General features: G+C 34.8%; 1 protein-coding gene across 2 annotated transcripts in view; it reads right to left on the minus strand.

The window, feature by feature from the left end:
• Nucleotides 1-15651, minus strand: part of LOC121728689 (semaphorin-2A-like) — a 107581-nt gene extending 91930 nt beyond the window's left edge. For both annotated transcript variants that reach the window (XM_042116919.1, XM_042116918.1), the window contains exon 1: nt 15149-15651. In XM_042116919.1, the coding sequence (XP_041972853.1) occupies nt 15149-15287 (139 nt within the window). In that variant the 5' untranslated portion in view covers nt 15288-15651. The remainder of the gene's footprint in view (nt 1-15148) is intronic.
• Between the last annotated feature and the right edge of the window lie 3525 nt (nt 15652-19176).

Genomic DNA, 19176 nt, shown 5'->3' on the forward strand with positions numbered 1-19176 from the left:
CCAACATCAATATAGCAGAGATCCAGTTTGAATCCTATCCACGGAGTTAAAACATAGACCATGCATAGATCCTATCAAACAACAAAACAGTATTTTCAGAAAGGGCAAAAGGGATTTCTTAATTTTGTCGAAGCAACACTTTTGATATATTTTATGATGATGATTGATGAGTAAGCTTTTTGTATTTTATATATAATTTATATTTATATGAAGATGTTAATAGTATTTAGAAAAAATCAGTTTGAACTTTAATAATTTATGTTTACCGCTATGTTTTTTAAATAAAAATAAATAGTATCAAAATTGTATTTATGTTGAACGATTGAATTCTAAAGTCTAAAACGAATAAACGGAGCGGAGTCTGCCCTCAATATCTAATTCAGAACCAATTGCCCCAGCTACCGTCATCTTATAACACGAGGAGACAGATATAAGCTAGTTGTATCGCTAATAAATCAACATAACTACATCTTACAGGATGCTACAGCCTACAATAAGACTTAAATAGATACAAGCATGTTACTGCGTTTAGATCATGTTTCGAGTTTAGACACCTCTCTGTGTATGGACGTTTTTGCTGCACTTACAAAATTGCGTAAAGATTTTTTAGTATTCCCGTTTTTAAATGCTTCGTCATTTTTGGTGCTATATATGTTAATGAAACTGCAGGCAAATACTATTTCCTGAATAATAGTCCAGATTCTATAATCTACACAATATTTCGATTCATATTAATAATACATATTATTATAACACGTCTAACCGAGAGACATTTAATTATGATTAACCTTCAATTTAATGAAGAGTTTGACAGATAATGTATGGGGCTCAAAGAATTAATTACATTTAAGTAATTAATCTTCCACTCTCAGTGTGGCAGTAAGGACATTACAGTCCACGGATTTAAGCCTGTCAGGCTAGGAAAATGACTACACTGTACTCGGCGAAACATGGCGGTAGCAGTTATTGGCCTTTTTATTCTATGCGCTAAATGAAAATTGACCTCTTATAAAGACACAGATTATTACAGATTCATCGGAAAACCTCTTAGTAACTCTTAGAATGATAATCTCCAACTTTTTATGAGTTCAAAGTGATATGCTTTATATTCCGTTCACATACCACGTATCGATCATCGAGTATGCATAAAAATACGATATTGCCCTTCGACTAAGAACATCTGTCACTTCATTGTCAATCGCGGTTTATAGGTATAGAAAATGACAAGTTTTTTGACAGGAAGTCAATGACCGCTACTTTCTCGATTCCCCGAGTACACCTTAGAATAGCTCGGAACTTGAGATTTCTGAGCATTGTTTGAATTTTTGATCGTTTGTTTCCTATAGGCTATAAGTATTGAAGGAAAATAGACCGTGGGATACAAATACCGGTTAGCAGTTTATTTAGTTTGTTGTTATAATTTGATCCTTGTGACTTTGGCATAAGGGTCTGTCAGAGGGGAAATAACTCCGAACGGCTGGTCCTGACCAGCGCCTGTTCGGATATTATCAACGATCAGCGCTGTCAGTATAATTGCATACTTAGAATGTAACATAGCATAAATAATCTACAGTAGAACATCCTCATACAAGATAACTACCCACTGAATCGAGAGCACTAACATAATATTAGCGTGAATTCAGCTTAAAGTTGAAGTAGCAATTTAACGTGCCATTAAGCATTCTCATAGCGTTTATATATGTATTATGTATATAGCCATTTTATGCTATCTTAGATGTCGAAAACGTGTAAAACTTTCGCTGAGTATACAATTGTGTTTCACTTTTCAAAACATTTTCCAAAAGTCTCAAAATCCCAGTTCTGAAAGAGTCCAATCGTAAAATTCCCGGTTTCAAAATCAGAACCGGTTCTCCATAGCGTTGAGCAAGTTTGATTTCACACGGCTAGGCTAAGATGTTTTAAAAGTTACGCCGTTAGAGTAACTTAGCCGCAATGGCTAGGTTACTCTACTAGAAGACAATTATACTGTAAATGTGACGTCACTTCGTGCGACCACACAGCACTTGCGGTCACCATTGTTATCACAGGCTCCAGTTACTTGCATTTACAACATTTATTTTACATGTTTACAGACGTGTGCCACCCACAAAGTAAATACGTTACAAGCAAAACATTGCACTAACTACCTCTATTACTCCGGCATTTGAAGATACAAAGTGTTGCTCTTGTAATACAGATCGGCGTGGTGGCTAGGAAAATATTTATTCTGTAAATACTAGAAATTGTCTAAAAGACCGTAGGATTTCGGTTAGTTATAGTTTGTTTTTCCTTACCTGAAGTTGTCTTGTTTTTTCAGTGGAGAAGTAGGTACTAGGTACATAATATTACGAGGTCTTGTTTTCTCAGTGGAGTAGTAATTACTTACATTATATTTCTTCGCTTCATTCTTCGATATATAATTAACCAAAGTAGTGCTTTGCATCCCGCTAGGCAATACGCGTTTTTTTTCTTTAGAGTATGTGGGTACTCGACAAAAATATCTCGTCTGGTCACTCGCTCGTCAGCGCCCTCATTCTTTGTTAACGCGAGGCAACGCGAACACGTTTACTAAGTAACCATGCTAAAGGACAGCGCTCAGAAGAAAATTGGTTATTATTATTAAGATGATTGAGTCAGTGTTATAAGTAACTAAAGTCAGTGTTATTTTATCATGTAACAAGAAAATACATGTAAGTACTATTAAATACTTAAATAAACGGCAGGCACTACCGAGGCCTAGACGAGCCAATTATATTCAATACTAATCGGCATGTAATACGACCGCGAGTCAATTAAACGTACAATGTGTTTGGACTGCGAGTCTTTATCACAATCTATAATATTATGTATGCTTTATCTGTTCTATAAATAGAATTACAGAACTATATGTTTTCCGGATTGGGGGAAACAACTGCAGGTGATTACTGCAATCATTTTATTAACCGGCATGTACTGCGACTGTGAGTCAATAAGTACAGTGTGTTTGGACCGCGAGACTATTTACACAATCTATATTCTATATGCATCGGAATTGATTGCGGATCTCTGACGATGTTTTACCTATTCTATAAATAGAACTATATGTTTGCCCGATTGGGGTAAATAACTGCAAGTAAATTACTGCAAGTGTTTAATTATATTAAGTTATTTTATAAACTGCCATAATGTGTGGATTGACTGCGGGTCTCTAAACACAATTTATATGCATCGGAATTGACTGCGAGTCTCTGACGATGTTTTATCTGTTATATAAATAGAACTATGCGTTGGCTGGTTTGAGGGTTAACAGCGAGTTATTTTATAAACCGCCATAATGTGTGGATTGACCGCGAGTCTCTAAACACATTCCTTATGCATCGGAATTGACTGCGGGTCTCTGACGATGTTTTATCTAAAAATAGAAGTATAATATGTTGGCTGGTTTACGAGGGTTAACTGAGAGTTAATTACTATTTTAAATCAACATAATGTATGGATTGACTACGAGTCTCCGACAATGTTTAAAAATAAAAATTAGCAACTACCGCGCATTTTCCCGCGCTCTTAGTTTTATAAATAGAACTAAATATCTTTGCCGTTTTATAGAGAACAGCTATTTTGAGCTAATAACTAGATTGACTACGAGTCTCATCAGTTAACAAACAATGCGCGTCCCGCGCGATTCTTTTATTCTAAATATAGAACTACGATTATAATTTATTATGTCTGCCGGTATATAATTATTAAATAAGTTTTGCACCAATGTTGGGACTCGGGATACACCGCGAGTGTATAACGAAACCTACTTAATATCTACGTAACGTGATAGTTACTACCCTCAATATTTTTTGTAACATATTTTATCGACAAATAAGTCGATTATAACAAGCAATTAAGCTACCGCAATATTTATATTTTTGAGGTCACTAAGACCAGACAATCGGGGAAATATAGCTAGAAGCGACCGATATACGGGTCGATCAGGTTATGAATGAACCCTAAGCTTTCCCACTCCTAAACCAGGTGGATTCGGAGTACCGACACCGATAGAATCGGACCAGATCCGGATAGATCCAGGGCTCCTACTGACATTAGGTGAACCCTCGTTGAATTCGCCAGATTATGGTTTTAAATGACCCCAAAAACAATTAAGATAAGCTACTGCTTATAAAATATTCCTGATAATAAGTGTTGCAGATCGATTCCATTTCGATCGATTATTAATAATATCATTAAAAAGATTTCACCTGACAAAGTGTCGATATTATCAGACTTATCAACAGTATCTGACTTATCTCGATATTAATTATTATCAGACTTATCAGATAAAATATTATCAGACAAGACAACTTCGTAAAGGAAACCTATAACACTCAGACTCGATAAGTCTTGTCTCAATATCAGACCGAGATTATTATGCTTTCGCTGGATAATTCCAGTATTTGTTCTCAGAGACATACTAGAACATCCCATCAATCGGGTATCTTTTGGGCTCTGACAAACCCTTCCCGCTACCCGTCAAAGGGGGGGGGGGGGGGAACTGGTAACCGTCGGCTGGCGCCGCTAGTACTGTACCGCTACAAAACCTTCGAGTTCGAAGAGCGTTGAGTCGACTAAACGCTCAACACCGCAGCAGTAGTGCTGACAGTTATTTTTATATATATATGTTTTACTATTATGATTATTGTGGGCTTAATACAGCTATCCCCAACCAGCAGCCCGCGGGCTGCATGCGGGCCGCCGCGCCGGGACTTTATTTGTAGCCCGCGTGATGTTAAACCATTTTAAAATTCACGCCCACCGGAAAAATCAAAGTCAACGTGAAAGTCTTTCACTAAAATCACATACACACACAGTAAATCGTTAATTTAGAAAAACGTTATTTTTAAACCTAAAAATATTTGTTGCGGCCCGCATGTGAAAAAATAAATAAATTAGGGAACTTCGTTCCAAAATAAAAAAATAAAAAACAGATTGGAGACCACTAGCTTAATATATTATACATCATGACATCAATAAATTATTAGAATTTAAAACTATATCTTCGTGTACCCCCACCGAAGGTTACCTTATTTCAAAGATTTTCTTTTCCCCAGAAGCGGCGGAAAATATTGTATTATATTTTAAATACTATTTTTGAATTATTTTAAATTTGAAACCACTTCGTAAGTTTATTTCGAAATTACATATTAATTTGGAAAATTACTGTACAACTTTAAAGCCAATACCCAAAAGTGGATATCTAGCAAAAATAGATTTAAAAGCCTACTTCTTGGTTCCTATTAACTCACTAATCCATCGAAAGATTTTTCGAATTTACAAAATTTTAAGGCCGTAAGTCTTGACGTACAGACTATCAGATGCGCTAATATATTTTTTTTTCATAAAAAATATAAAAAGGGAAACCAAACCAAGCGTATGCTTTATTACTACTAGACTTACCACACTTTAACAATATTAGTGTTCTAGGCGACAATTCTTCAGCGTTAGGCGCCCCTTTTTTGTTTACGTTTGATTGTTAATAGTGCAATGGGTGTATTAAATCCACAACAAATATGTAAACATTTAAGTCTTAACGTCTATAATATATATTATTATAATATAACTAGCTGTCCCGGCAAATGTTGTTTTGCCATATAAAGTATTTCGCCCATATTATTATTTTATTGAAGTGACTAAATAAGTACCTATGCCACCATGGCAAAGTCCATGATTGCTATCCCGTCACACAAACAATGGTCGCCGTCAGTCTCGAGTTGTAACAATTTACTATTATTTATTCAACAAATTAATACACTTACCAATAATATAAAGAGTGGATGTTGTCCGATTCTCAACCCTAGCCGATATGCTCGCTAAGATTCACGAAAATCGGTCGAGCCGTTTCAGAAGGGTTCAACCACGCACACGGTGACAGGAGAATTTTATATATTAGATATATTATATAATAATATATGCCTATTAAAACGGAATAATTAGAACAGTTAAATCAGTGTACTATTCGTGAGCTAGCTCAACTGATAGGTGTTTTGACACCTTCATATCCTGATTCCTGACTCCCGCCGCGGAATGCAACTGGTTTTTCAGCGATTAAAATTTTTAATACTAAATAAAATATGCAATGATAAATACGATAACAGAATCACACTTATTTTTGAATAATAATTGTTAAAATATTCAGCCTGCAGGTGGACCGAGAACACAATATTCTCAACTTTCAATCATAATAATATTAATATGCAATAATCACATTATCGACGACCACAGAGCCGGACCCAGTTAAAGCAGTAGACTCCTTAAAATTTATTCTAAAATACTTTACTTCGACTTAGATTTTAGATAAATACTCTCATCAATCTTATTAGTTAATAGACTTATTACAGAGATCTTCGTCCGCTCCATCGGAACCTTAGCCAAAGAATTTGACAATGGCTGTAATACAATATCTTCTACAGCCATCACTGTGCACTGTCATTGTTTATGAACAATGTTGACATTATTAGTTGGTCACAGATGAATGTGTGAAGCATCTTTCGAAAGAAGCTTTCCGGTAATAAAAATCCTAGCTCATACCTGAGTAGTATAGTACCCGGGATCCACTTATAAATTATTTGCTTTTTCTTGCACTCTGTACCTACTGAATACTGGTCATTTACTTAAAACTTTCTGCCTAATAAATCTCGCCAAAATAAGAATTACGGTTTTAAATAGCGATATCAAAATTTATATTACAAGGACACCAACTCCCGGGCGTGATCGGATCGGTGATGTTATTAAATTATGTAATTCTTTTTTATTAAAAAAGAAGTTATACTTAAATTACTACGCCGTGCGATGGTTATTCAAGATTATATTAAATAGGATAATGCTACAGTACGGGATATTATTGCTAACGTTTAACGCTCTGCACAGAACAGCCACTTCCCAGGTTAGCCGCTGGATAAAGCAGACCGTGCTGTGCGAGAGCGGCGCGGCGTCGATACGAGCGTCGACACGGGGACTGAGACTCGACACGATTAGTAAGACGACAGTCGACAGGCAGGACTAGCGACTCCAATACTTCCGCTATTTCCCTTAGCCATAATTTTATTGACGAACAAAGTTTCGATGAATCAGTTATAATATAATCACCATGATCCCAGTATGTTATCATTTGAATCACAAACCATAGAGGTCTGTTAAGTTTTGTTTCTACTGACTATTATTTTTATTTATGGCCATAATGTTAAATTCTTTCTCGAATATAATGATTGCTATTCAATTCATAATGTACCAGTACATAATATAATATATGGTATTTTGTAAAAAAAAAAAAAAAAAACCTTTCTTTCGTTACTCTGAAAATCTACTTTGGTTAATTATATATCGAAGAATGAAGCGAAGAAATATAATAAATGATCAAACGAACTTACCAAGTGAAGTTCGATCATTATTATATGAGTCGCTTCATTCGAAGATATAATCTCCCTCCCACCCAGTCTGCACGAAACTATGTTTGCTGCAGTACCCAAAGAAAGAAAGAAAGATTTTTTGCATTATCTCTCTCTAAACATAATGAGGGCGCTGACGAGCGAGTGACCAGACGAGATATTTTTGTCGAGTACCCACATACTCTAAAGAAAAAAAACGCGTATTGCCTAGCGGGATGCAAAGCACTACTTTGGTTAATTATATATCTTCGAATGAAGCGACTCATATAATAATGATCGAACTTCACTTGGTAAGTTCGTTTGATCATTTATTATATATTTTAATTTCAATTTAATTATGTACAATATAAATATAATAGGTAGTATACTTAAATAAGTATACTACCTATTACAAAATAAACAAATTTGAAAAATTACTAAAGATAGCCCTAATTTTCCAGCAGTGAGTGAGCTGGATGATGATGAAATTTTATTTGACCCATTTGTAATTTGTATGCGATGCGTTTGTAATTTGTATACGATGCTACAGACAAACACACAAACAAACACAGAAAGACAGACGCGATCAACTTTTAACACCTTTGAGTTTTTCTGATTCGTTGGGAGTTAAAAATTATCATTTTGTACTCTATAGAATCCCTCTATCCAAACATTGCCTATTAATTACAGGTTTATTCCATGAAATCAGTGTTCGGTTAATGACAGGTGATCGTGACTGGTCGTGATCGGTGTCACTGTAGTGTCACTCGGCGGGCTGTGACACCCGTTAAACACCTAAATTACCGAGCTGACACCCGACTGACACCGTCCTGACCGGAATTATCAAATTGAATTTATAGCATTGCTATCAATTAGGTATTTAGCAGGATTACGGGATCCTAACAATGATTTAGACACTATTAATTTCTGCGTGACCCAGTTGAACTTGATATTTTAGCCTAAATTATAGTTTGTATTTGGTTGTTATGGGATTGATGTTATATGATAATTTACATGTTTGTAGTTGTGTAATAGAAATAAAACTAATTCCATAACATAGTAACAACTAATTTGGTACAAACGTACCTTAAAAGTACTTTGTGAATATGTGCTGTCTAATGCCAGGTTTCCGAGGTTTTTAACATGAAGTTATTTATTCAATAGCGCTTTGAATTGGTTTAATGTCAAAACATCAACCATTTCAACCAATCAACAAAACTCATGTCAGAAAACCTTTAAAAACCGGGCATAAAAATTAACATTCACATGAATTTCTATGAAAATTTTGTTATTATCTTATCTTGTTGTTAAATCATAATACGTCATCAGTTTTTCGTTTTCCATCAACGACAGTCATGCTTAAAACAACTATGGCGGTATATTGAATTTAAAAGTCGCTGTTATCAAAACATATAATTTAATAACAATTTCCGTATGCTATAATTAAAAGTCCCAACATCTAAACTCCGAAACAAACATTATTTTATGTTGAAGAAACAATCATTTTGTGCTGTAATTGCTGGTTATAGTTCATAGGATTTATGGGTATGGCCGGAGCCAAGACATAACAATATTGTATAGTATTGCAAAATATCAAAAGGTGGATATGATTTTAATAGAATAATAATTGAATTAGCGAGAAATGAAACAGAAAACTATGTTTTAGAAACCACAGAAAACCAATACATGATTATTTTGCAAAATACAACAGGACCGCAGACAGAAAAATATTATGAATACAAAATGTACTAGCTATAGATAAAATCCCATGTACTTAAATGAGTAAACAAATATTTTGTCATAAAGTGTATTTTGGTAGTTTCATCGTAAAATCCTTAAAAGGGGGAGTTCAAATAAAAATACGGCTGTGCCCTGTGATCTATAAAAATACGGCTTAGTCAAGATCGTTTGAAGACCGTTTTGTTTTATTGTGCCCACTTGTTTACTGCTCCTCCAGAAACAATACAATGATTTAATAGGCGCAACATTAGGCTATTATAAATACCGCAGCTTTGCATAATATGTACCTAACTCCAGTAACCTAAGCATGGCCACCAGTAGAAATGGGAAAGTATAGACAAACTGTGGACATAAACTTATTTAAGGTGGTGATCGGAAGATCTTTACCGCGGCTAATCGCGACCGACAAAAATTCAATTAAAATGCCACTTTATGACAGACTACAGTATATTATGTCATAAAGTAGGATATTATTTGAATTTTTAGGACTATAATCTGTCATAAAGTGGCATTTTAATTGAATTTTTCGGAACGAAAAATGATCGGAACGGCACCTTAATTTTATCTCCACAGTTTCTCTATACTTTCGCATTTCTACTGGTGGCCATGCTAGGGCTACTGGGGTGGGTCTACAATCTATATTAATCCTTCAATCGCGGATTCTTGGAAATCTATTGTTATTCTATTGTTGTCGCGGTCACGGTAACCGGTGTCCTTATGGGGCTTGATAGGTTTATTAGTATGAAGTTTTTTAAACTTTTTTTATGAAAAAATATTTCGCAACCCCCTCACCCTTTGCTATATTTGCGTTTATGAATAAATATATTTTTGTTAGAATTCTCCTACTTTAATACATCAAGTTTTTTAATCTCTATTGTTTTATTTTACTGAAATATTTCTCTCGACCTGTACAGAAGCTTCGCGACCCACAGGTTGAAAAACACTGATCTATATTCTATATTATATACGGAATCTCACCGAACGGGGATAAATCATAGTTCTGTAAAAATTGCTCTAATGGGCTAGTATTAGGATTTAAAATGTAACATTCGGCTGCTATAAAAAACTGACAAAAGATACTTCGATCAAATATTATGTCCGGATAACTTTTTGCTTACGGACTGACGAGTAACTTTAGTGGTAGACTCTAAGTAGAATCAATGAACAATACTGAGAGAACCTTCATCATACTGTAATTGAGCAGAGTCTACTCAATTGAAGTATCGTCAAACTGTAAAGGTAGTAGGTATTCAGTATGCATAGTATTACTTCTGCAGACATCAGTTTTCCGATACTTCCTGTTCCTGACTAACGAATTGTGTGGTCCTCCGTATAATGAACGTGCTATAATACATCTAGTTATGCGGTGGCTCGTTTACGACTTAATTTAGTCGCGGCGGAGTCAGTTACCTGCGCGAGAGCCGGTTTGCCCCTCCCCCGCACCCCTCTCCGGCTTTTTGCTGAAACCGACTTTTAAACGCTTTTGTTGTAAATTATATTGTAACTTGTAACAGAATAGAACTAAATTGCTTAATAAGTTCATTATGTTTTGATTCTGCGAAATGTTTGGGAAGAAAGTTGGTTTTTGGGAATATTTTGTAGCTACGAAAACATTATGACTCTAATATTTAATAATTTTTGGGGTCATGAGTGGTTGTGTCTCCTTTGCACTTTCTAATAACAACCAAATCTGTGAATTTTAAAAGCAAGTATGAACTATGAACGTTACTAAATGTATCTCATTATTTAAACCGAAGATCTCTTACAGCGTAGAGCCTTAAAACTCCAAAATAAATGTCCATAAAATAAAGAAGCAGATACGCAATAATTTATGATGAGTGTTTCGTAGGAGTGGGTATTTAATATAAACATTTTTGCGCTAACGCGTCGCCTGCGGAATCTTTTAACTTGCTAATGACGCCAAATTGTCCTCATCTCGCCTATAGATGTCCGAAAAGAATTTGTCCAAGCTATTTCCTCGGCGAAATTAAATATTCTACGGCCATGAAAACGCCCGTAATATACACGAAAAATGAGGTTAATATTTTGCACGAAATTTCTCCAAAAAATTATGCCAGACGGCGGTACTAAAATAATTTGACGACCTTATCTTGTTTCAAAAAATTTAATATCTTAAAAATATGCCCTTTCGTGTCAACTATTCTATCATAATTTGGCGTAATCAGTACCTAGCATACATTTTTAAGTCTTGTGCCCTCAAGGTGATATTTTATTGTAATTTATTTAGTATTTTAAGTACATAATATAAATTTGGGTTAAAACTTCTGCATCTAAATTCACAAACAGAACAAAAGAAACCGACGCGAAGCAGACGCAGAAGTTTCAAGTCATAAATGTAACAAAATGCACGTTAGTAAATGAGGAACGAACGTGCCTCTGCCATTTGAAGGGACGGTAGTTAGACAACCAGATCACATACTACTAGTCTACAATTATCTAGGTCCTGGAGTAATTAAAATACCTAGCAGCTGCGCAATTAAGTAATTAAACATGAATGCGCTGCAACTAGGGCGTTTGAATTGTGATCTATCCCACTTCCCTTATCTTATCTCTAGACTGTATTCAGCGTGTTAATGCGGTGCCTAAAATGACCCAAATAGAGTTCTCGCCAGTTGCCACTTTACAAGTACTAAAAAGTAAATTTAAAAAGTTTATTGGTTATTAAATATACCTACTGAGCACAATAATTAATAGCTTTAATTATCTGCATTTAGCTAAAGTTTGAAGTAAACGCGATTAATTTACAATTCGTTACGTTTGAATAGGCGATTAGTTGGAGGCCGGGCGCTATTTTGTTTATGGACCGTAAAAATTAGGAATTTGAAATATTCCTCTTAACTTGCTCAAAGGTCGGCGTCACCTTTGAGCTACAAAATTAAGAAAAAAAGAGCAGACATCAGATTTTGTTACAGAAATGATAAAATTTAAATTTTATTATGACAAAAATATTAAAAAATTTTAGAATATTCTCTATGAGGTACATAATATCTTAAAATTTTATCATAATATAATATGAATTATGTAAGTAACCTTAATTATAAAATGTAATTTGCATTTTTGCTACATTTGATTCTGTTAAAACATACTCGTAATAATAATTATCCTGTAAAACCTCAAAGTACTTTTTTATCAGGGGACGAACGAGCAAACGGGTCATGGGCCATGGCAAGCATGGCGTCGTCGCCCATCGACACTCGCAACATCGTTGCCGGTCTTTCAAGAGGGAAATGCTTTACGTTTGCAAAACCATTTCAAACGTAAAGCATAATATTATGTAGGTATGTACTTCGAAGCAGCTTCAACATTTTAGAGTGCATAATATTAAGGTTAAGAATTAAGACATTATTTGGGTTTTAGATTAAGGTGAAAAGGTGGTGGTGAAGGAAACATAAAATTTTCTCATAACATAGTTGACATAGAATTTGTTACTGAATATAATGTATTCAAGAATATAAACAGGTAGGTACGTAATTTATAACGTTTCGTGAAACGTGGCCATCTTATTATATACTTACCACGAGTTGATCTAATATATTTTTATAAGTAAGTACATATTAAGTAATTGGTTCGGCAACAGCTGCAAGTGTTTTTAACTGTAAGTGCTTTACAGCGGAAAACGGTCTAACGGGAAAATACTACTTATGTCTTGGGCTTTTGTGAGCGAAAAATCGCAAATTTTAAGTCACTTGTATCTATTGTATAGGACTCCGAGCCAACCTCTCAGGTACTATAAATATCTAAAGCCATAGAGCCCACCAGACAAGTTATAAGATGAAGGAGTATTGCCGCAACGTCTGGCCAAATAACTATAAATTATCGTCCCTTTGTCCCCGGGATTAACGTGTGAAAAGATATTAAAAGTCCCTCATTACAAACTTCGTTGAGACTTGCTTATTAATTTATATTGTTTACGATTTATTGCGACAAAAATTTATGTTTCTTCTGTCTCCACGTGTTGTTAATTTTTGTTATAAACTTTATACGTAACTACTACTATTAACTAAAAACGTTGCTCTTTAAATAATTACTAGGAGAAGATCTACATTGTGCATATTGAGACGTTATGATAATATTATAATGATGTGTCCCTTGTTTGTCAAGCGACTCTTATAACTTATCAAACAAGGACAAAACATTGTATACGTTTGTGTGCACGGTGATACTTTATTATTTAAGAAGTTAGTATATATCAAATTATTTGCTTATTTCAAAAAAGGCGATCAAGTTTATATGCTAATATTTTTAGCTGCTGATATTTTTATGCTAATATTTTCACGTGAGAAAATTGGCAGAAATAACTTAAACTCTACCAACAAGCCCATTTTGCGTTTACAAGCATTTTCGCTTCATTTCATGGTATTAAATAGTTTCCTATTGTGCCAAAGCAGCCAATCTAATTAAGGTTTGTAAAGATAATTGATATGCTACAGAAATAGGGCGTACGTGGGTCTTTGATTAACAACAAAACATGAGGACAGGGCGCCGGGTTTTGGCCTTATACAATTAAAACTTATTCATTAACCGCTGGTGAGCCTAGTTTATTCAATTATCGTTAATTAATGCACATAACATTAAGTCACATTCGAAGTTAATTTCGTTGGTCACTAATTATAGCTCCTTTAGTAGTTGTATTTTTACTGTTTAGTATTTATGTGATGTATTTGTCTGGTATTGGAAAAGTCACTCAACATTCAACAACCTTTAACAGGTAATACGCAGCGTATGTTGGTATAACAAGGTTAGTAAATAAGAATAAGAATATGTTTATTTTAACACTACACAACACATGTAAATAAAACAATAATACAGCTGAAGCGCATATTTCTACAATACCTACAATACATAATTATATTGTGTGATGTCAAAATTGGCCCAAAATTTAAATATTATTGAGAAATCCTCCGACACCATTCCTTCAAAGTTATTAGTTTCCGGGATTTATAAAAAATATGTTTTTGACGCGTCTTAGCAAAATTTAAAAACAAATATAAAGAGCAGATCAGTTAAGCCGTCGCACAGTGTAAGACGTATAAGACGCCATCAACTCATTGCATTAACTTACGGCCGTTCCCAATATTTGATCTATCTCTGATTTTGCCCTACTAGAGATAGGAATAGCTCACAATTGACATAAAATATATGTCTCTAATGTCTAATTTGAGCTATTCCTATCACTAGTAGGGCAAAACCAGAGATAGATCAAATATTGGGAACGGCCGTTAGTCATGTCCGATTTTGGGGATTTCTAAAACACTGTGCGTCGCTCGTTAAACCGTAAACCACAAAACAAAGGCTTCAGACATCTTAAGATACTTTAACGAGGTATAAAATGTCAAACAGAGTAAACATTATTTTGTTTGTCGAACGTAACCATATTATTACTCTATATTATATTGTGTTTATAAACCTTTCAAGAGTTTCAGAGGCTGTTTGAGATTCTAGTTCACCTGAACTAGAATCTCAAACAGCCTGAAAGCAAAGAAAGAGAGAATCGAGGTACAAAAATTAGGCCCCAAAATATGTAGAGTTGAATTTAAATTTCAAAGTCTGGGATATCTTTCACGTATTTTAAACGAGACAATAGGTTATAACTTATAAATGAAATAATATGAAGTGTTTTCAAGACTTTGTAGAAACGGTAAAAGTAACTCAGTATATTATAATTATTCTAATTTTCTTGATTTATTATTTCTTTACTGCTTATTATATTTTTGTCATGATTCATGAATTTACTTCACATTATATTGTTGTCTCTACAGATCACAAAGTTGTTATCGTTGGCTCTACAAATTAAATTGTATTTAAATCAATTGTGTGTTTGTAAATAAAATGATATCTTAAGATTTGTAGTCTCTTCATCAAATCCATTTTAATAAAATGCGTTAAAATTATCATTATAAAACAATTTTACTCCTCTACATAAAGCATTTGTTTACAACGATAATTTTATATTTAGTTTTGAAGTTTAGCTCCAATATCTTAGAAAAATGTTAGCTTACCTCGATGGTGCCGGATCTTGTGATACGTGACCGGCCGGCAACACGGTTGCTCCTGGAAGGCCGTCCAGGTGTCCGCCAGCACGGATGCCAGCACGGCGCAAAGGAGGCCAAAAATCCTTTGGCCGGTCCCGGGAGCCATTCTGTCCCAACTCCCAACTCCCAGCCGCCCGAGCACTGTCACTGCCACTGACCGCAGCCGACTGCACTGCGACTGGACATGCAGCGCAACAATCGGGTGATTCAGTCAACAAACAATTCCGGTAATCACAAACAATGTTTACATCGCTCCTAAAACTAGTCCCGGTCGGAGCGTGCTTCCGGTCGAGTTTAACGACTTCGACCGATTAATCAGCTTATTGTCGGCGATGGTATCTCGTATCTTATTATCTACGAGGGTTTGGGTCCGCGTGATTTATTCGAGAGGGTTTCGCGATCTCCGGCGGAGTGGAGCGGGCGGCGGCACGTGCGGCGCCGGCATCGCAGCGACGATGACTGAACTCAGAGCGGCTGCCGGCTGACTCCCGACCGAGACACGGTGCAGCGGAGCCAGCACGATATAACGGCACCCGAGCCTCGCTTTTGCCCCTCGACGCCGGATCCTTCGCGGCAGACAAGGAGAGCACGCGTAGACTCGTCCAAACATCGCGGCATACCGAAGATCGCCCGCCGTCGAGGGAAAGTTTGGAGCTAAAAACTTTTTATAATTTAGCCGATCTTGGAATTCGTGTAGGGGAGACTCCGGTGACCCTCGCTATCGTTCCGAACATATTGTAATGAAGGGGATGCTCTCTAAAAATGTAGTAAATTTACCTAATTTATGTTTTCGTTAGGTTACGCATGGGAAAGTTTTATGTCTGTGAGCACGCAAAAGGAAGTTAGCAGTTTATTTTGACGTAGCTACCTACGTGTATTAATATCTAATAGTAATCTGCATGAGTCACACGAGACATGTGTTCGTCATAAATTTCGCTGGGAGTCAAAAACAACGCATCGCCACGTTCCAGGAGACATAGGATATAATTCTGGATAAATAATATATTTTCTTTCGAAAACTATTTGTATTTAAAAAATAATTTCTTAGAAAAAATATTTAGAACTTTGCTTACCGCCTCCTCTAAATATAGTAAGTATTGACTATTGATTATTATGATTTTCTAGGTTACCAAAGTTATTGATTCCCGTGAACTAAAGGAATAATGAGGCACAATAAAAAATTATGTCCACGGCCTTAGCTAAATGGAGTCATCAAAAATGGCGGAAATAAATTTTTGACCACTATATTGTGTGGTGTATATCTAAGGATCTTTACGAGTTGTAATTTACATGTAGAGTAGGGCATTTACTGGAGAGGGATTTATATGTGTGTATGTTTTTGTTTTTCTTTAAAAGTCATTTTCTGTTTTAAATATAGAACTCTACCTACTTATTATTCAGTAGGAGGCAGGAGTAGACTAGGTAGTTACAAAAATTATAATAAGTCATAACTCATAAGCTTATGATCTGTTATAACTTAGCTTAAATTATGTGAGTTCTTGACATAAAAGTGTTTAGCCACTTTGTATTTACCACAAGAAATAATTGTTATTTTTATTTATGTTTAAACTTACGAAATATAATATCACGAGCAAAGTGAATATATAAAAATAAGTGATAATACCTTTGGGTGTGTATGTATCCCTCACATAGAGTTCACTGTGAAAGTAGCAGCGCTGAAAGAGCAAATGTTTTTTGGGATTTGTATGAAATTGGGCAAGCGCCCCTCATGAATTTTTCCATACAAATTACATTTAAGTAATTTTATGAGGATTACAAAATATTTCTCAAAGTAATTAATAAGTACATTAGCAGCCGTTCGGTCTTAAGAATCTCATCTCTCTAGTCTCTATATAGCGCTCTCTATACTACTTCTACTCTTGGCCCTATAATGCGCCGCCATAATTCTTCATTACGCAACTCCCAAAGTTTGAGGTCGGTGTAAAAACTTCAAAATTACCTTTTGGTGACCTCAAAGTTCGTATCACATTTCCGGGACGAGCGGAGATCACCGAGGGAGTGAGCCGAGCGGTCCGTTTCCATCATTTCAAGTTTTTCAATAAAAAACTTGAACCGGTACGATTTACATACGGTATGGATTCATTTATTTCATGAAAAATTTTTCAAGTAAAATTCTCCGAGATGTCTATTAATGGAACCTCACAGAAAAACCTTCGACAATCTCGATTTACATAGACTCAAAAAGTCTTGATAAAGTTTCAACGTGAACGCTTATTAAATCTGCAGAATTTTCTGAAGATAACACCTATTTTATATTATTATTATTAGGAATTTATATTATATTCTAGAACGAATATAATAATTTAAAACTACATAGGTACAAAATGTATAAAAGGTTAAATACTGACAGGTAAAGAAAATATTAGATTCATAACTTTGCATTCCATTTTACATCATTTTGGCAATTGGCTACATACCGACTACAATTAAGAAAATTCACAAGGGGACATTACCATTTCACATCTACCTCTCATCAGTATTAAGAACTTACACAATATTAAAGGATGCTAAAATTGTATAATACTTACTAGTATTATACAATTTCAGCTACGAATAATATAAACTATGAAATTACTACAAGAATTTTAGGACATCTTAAGCCACAAATTCTTTTACTAAATTAAAGAAAAAGAAAAAGAAGTAAATTAAGAATTAAAAAGGATTCCTAACATATTTTATAAGTTGACCAACTGGTAAAATACCAAAAGGACATTATACCACCCACGAAACTAAGACGCCTGCAGTGCGCGGTGCGCCGCAGACCGACAGTTTAGCGTAACTTATAACTTTCCACGCTATTTTACAGATGTTTATTGTAATGACAATAATAATTATACTTTGTTGTTATGACTGCTTAAACTTTGCACTTTTATTTCGCTGTTTAAATGAAGTTATAAGCATGAAACCTAGAGATGTTAAGTTTTAAAATTAGAACACTGAGTAATTTGTAAAACTTAACAACTCTACATCCTACATTACCTCGGTCCCTGCAACGCCATAACTTATCTTAACTAATATTAATTAATTATTATGATTTATGATTAACACCTACCTACTAATGTTAAATATTATCAAAAACAGTGCATATAAGGATTGAAAATACACTGCATAATTTAAAATGCAAAATGAATTGAAATTAATAATTAAGTAAGTAAGTATTAAGTAAGTATATATGTTATTTTAAATTCTTGATAACGTAATTAAGTCCATATTTTCACATTAGAGTAAAAACAGTTAAGTATTTCACATTCACTGTTGCAAACGGTTTTATGCCAGCCAAGCAAAATAATTCCAGCCTAAAACAAAATAACACGTACGAGCAGTCGTAAAGAGTACAATATAAACACAAAGGAATATAAACTTGTACTAATACATTCAATTTTGCTTTCAGTGAGTTTAAAATGCTTTTATTTGGATCGATTTTTTAAGTTCAGGATTTATTAGATTTACTGATTCAATCGCTACGCGGCTACGTTATTGATATTCAGTATATTACACTTTTACACCCCTTTTTGCACTCTCCCTCAACGTTTTCAAATGACGTTGTCCGCTAACATTAATGACTCATCACACGTATAAAATTGTAATAGTTGTCGATATATTATGCACGGTTATATTATTCTCAGGATATTATGATGTCAATAGTAGACTAATTAAACATACAAAATCACAATTGAATAGCTCTTATGCTAAGTACTCACATACGGTTTTGCTCGATCGAGCAATAACGTCGAGCAAAACCCGCGGCTCGGGCTTTCGTCCACACATTCAGCATTGCTCGATAGTTTTATTCTAAATCAATATATTTCATTCCATCAATCCGGCTCGATCCGGTTCTATCAATCCTTCGAGCGGCTCGATGCGAGCCTTCGAGCTGTCAGTTTTGCGGTCCACACAGTAATTATTACTCGATTTGGAGTAAAACTATCGAGCAAAACCGTGTGTGAGTACTTAGCATTATACTTTAGATTTTA

The sequence above is a fragment of the Aricia agestis genome, chromosome 7, assembly GCF_905147365.1.
Source record: "Aricia agestis chromosome 7, ilAriAges1.1, whole genome shotgun sequence".
In the NCBI taxonomy this organism is placed as follows: domain Eukaryota; kingdom Metazoa; phylum Arthropoda; class Insecta; order Lepidoptera; family Lycaenidae; genus Aricia; species Aricia agestis.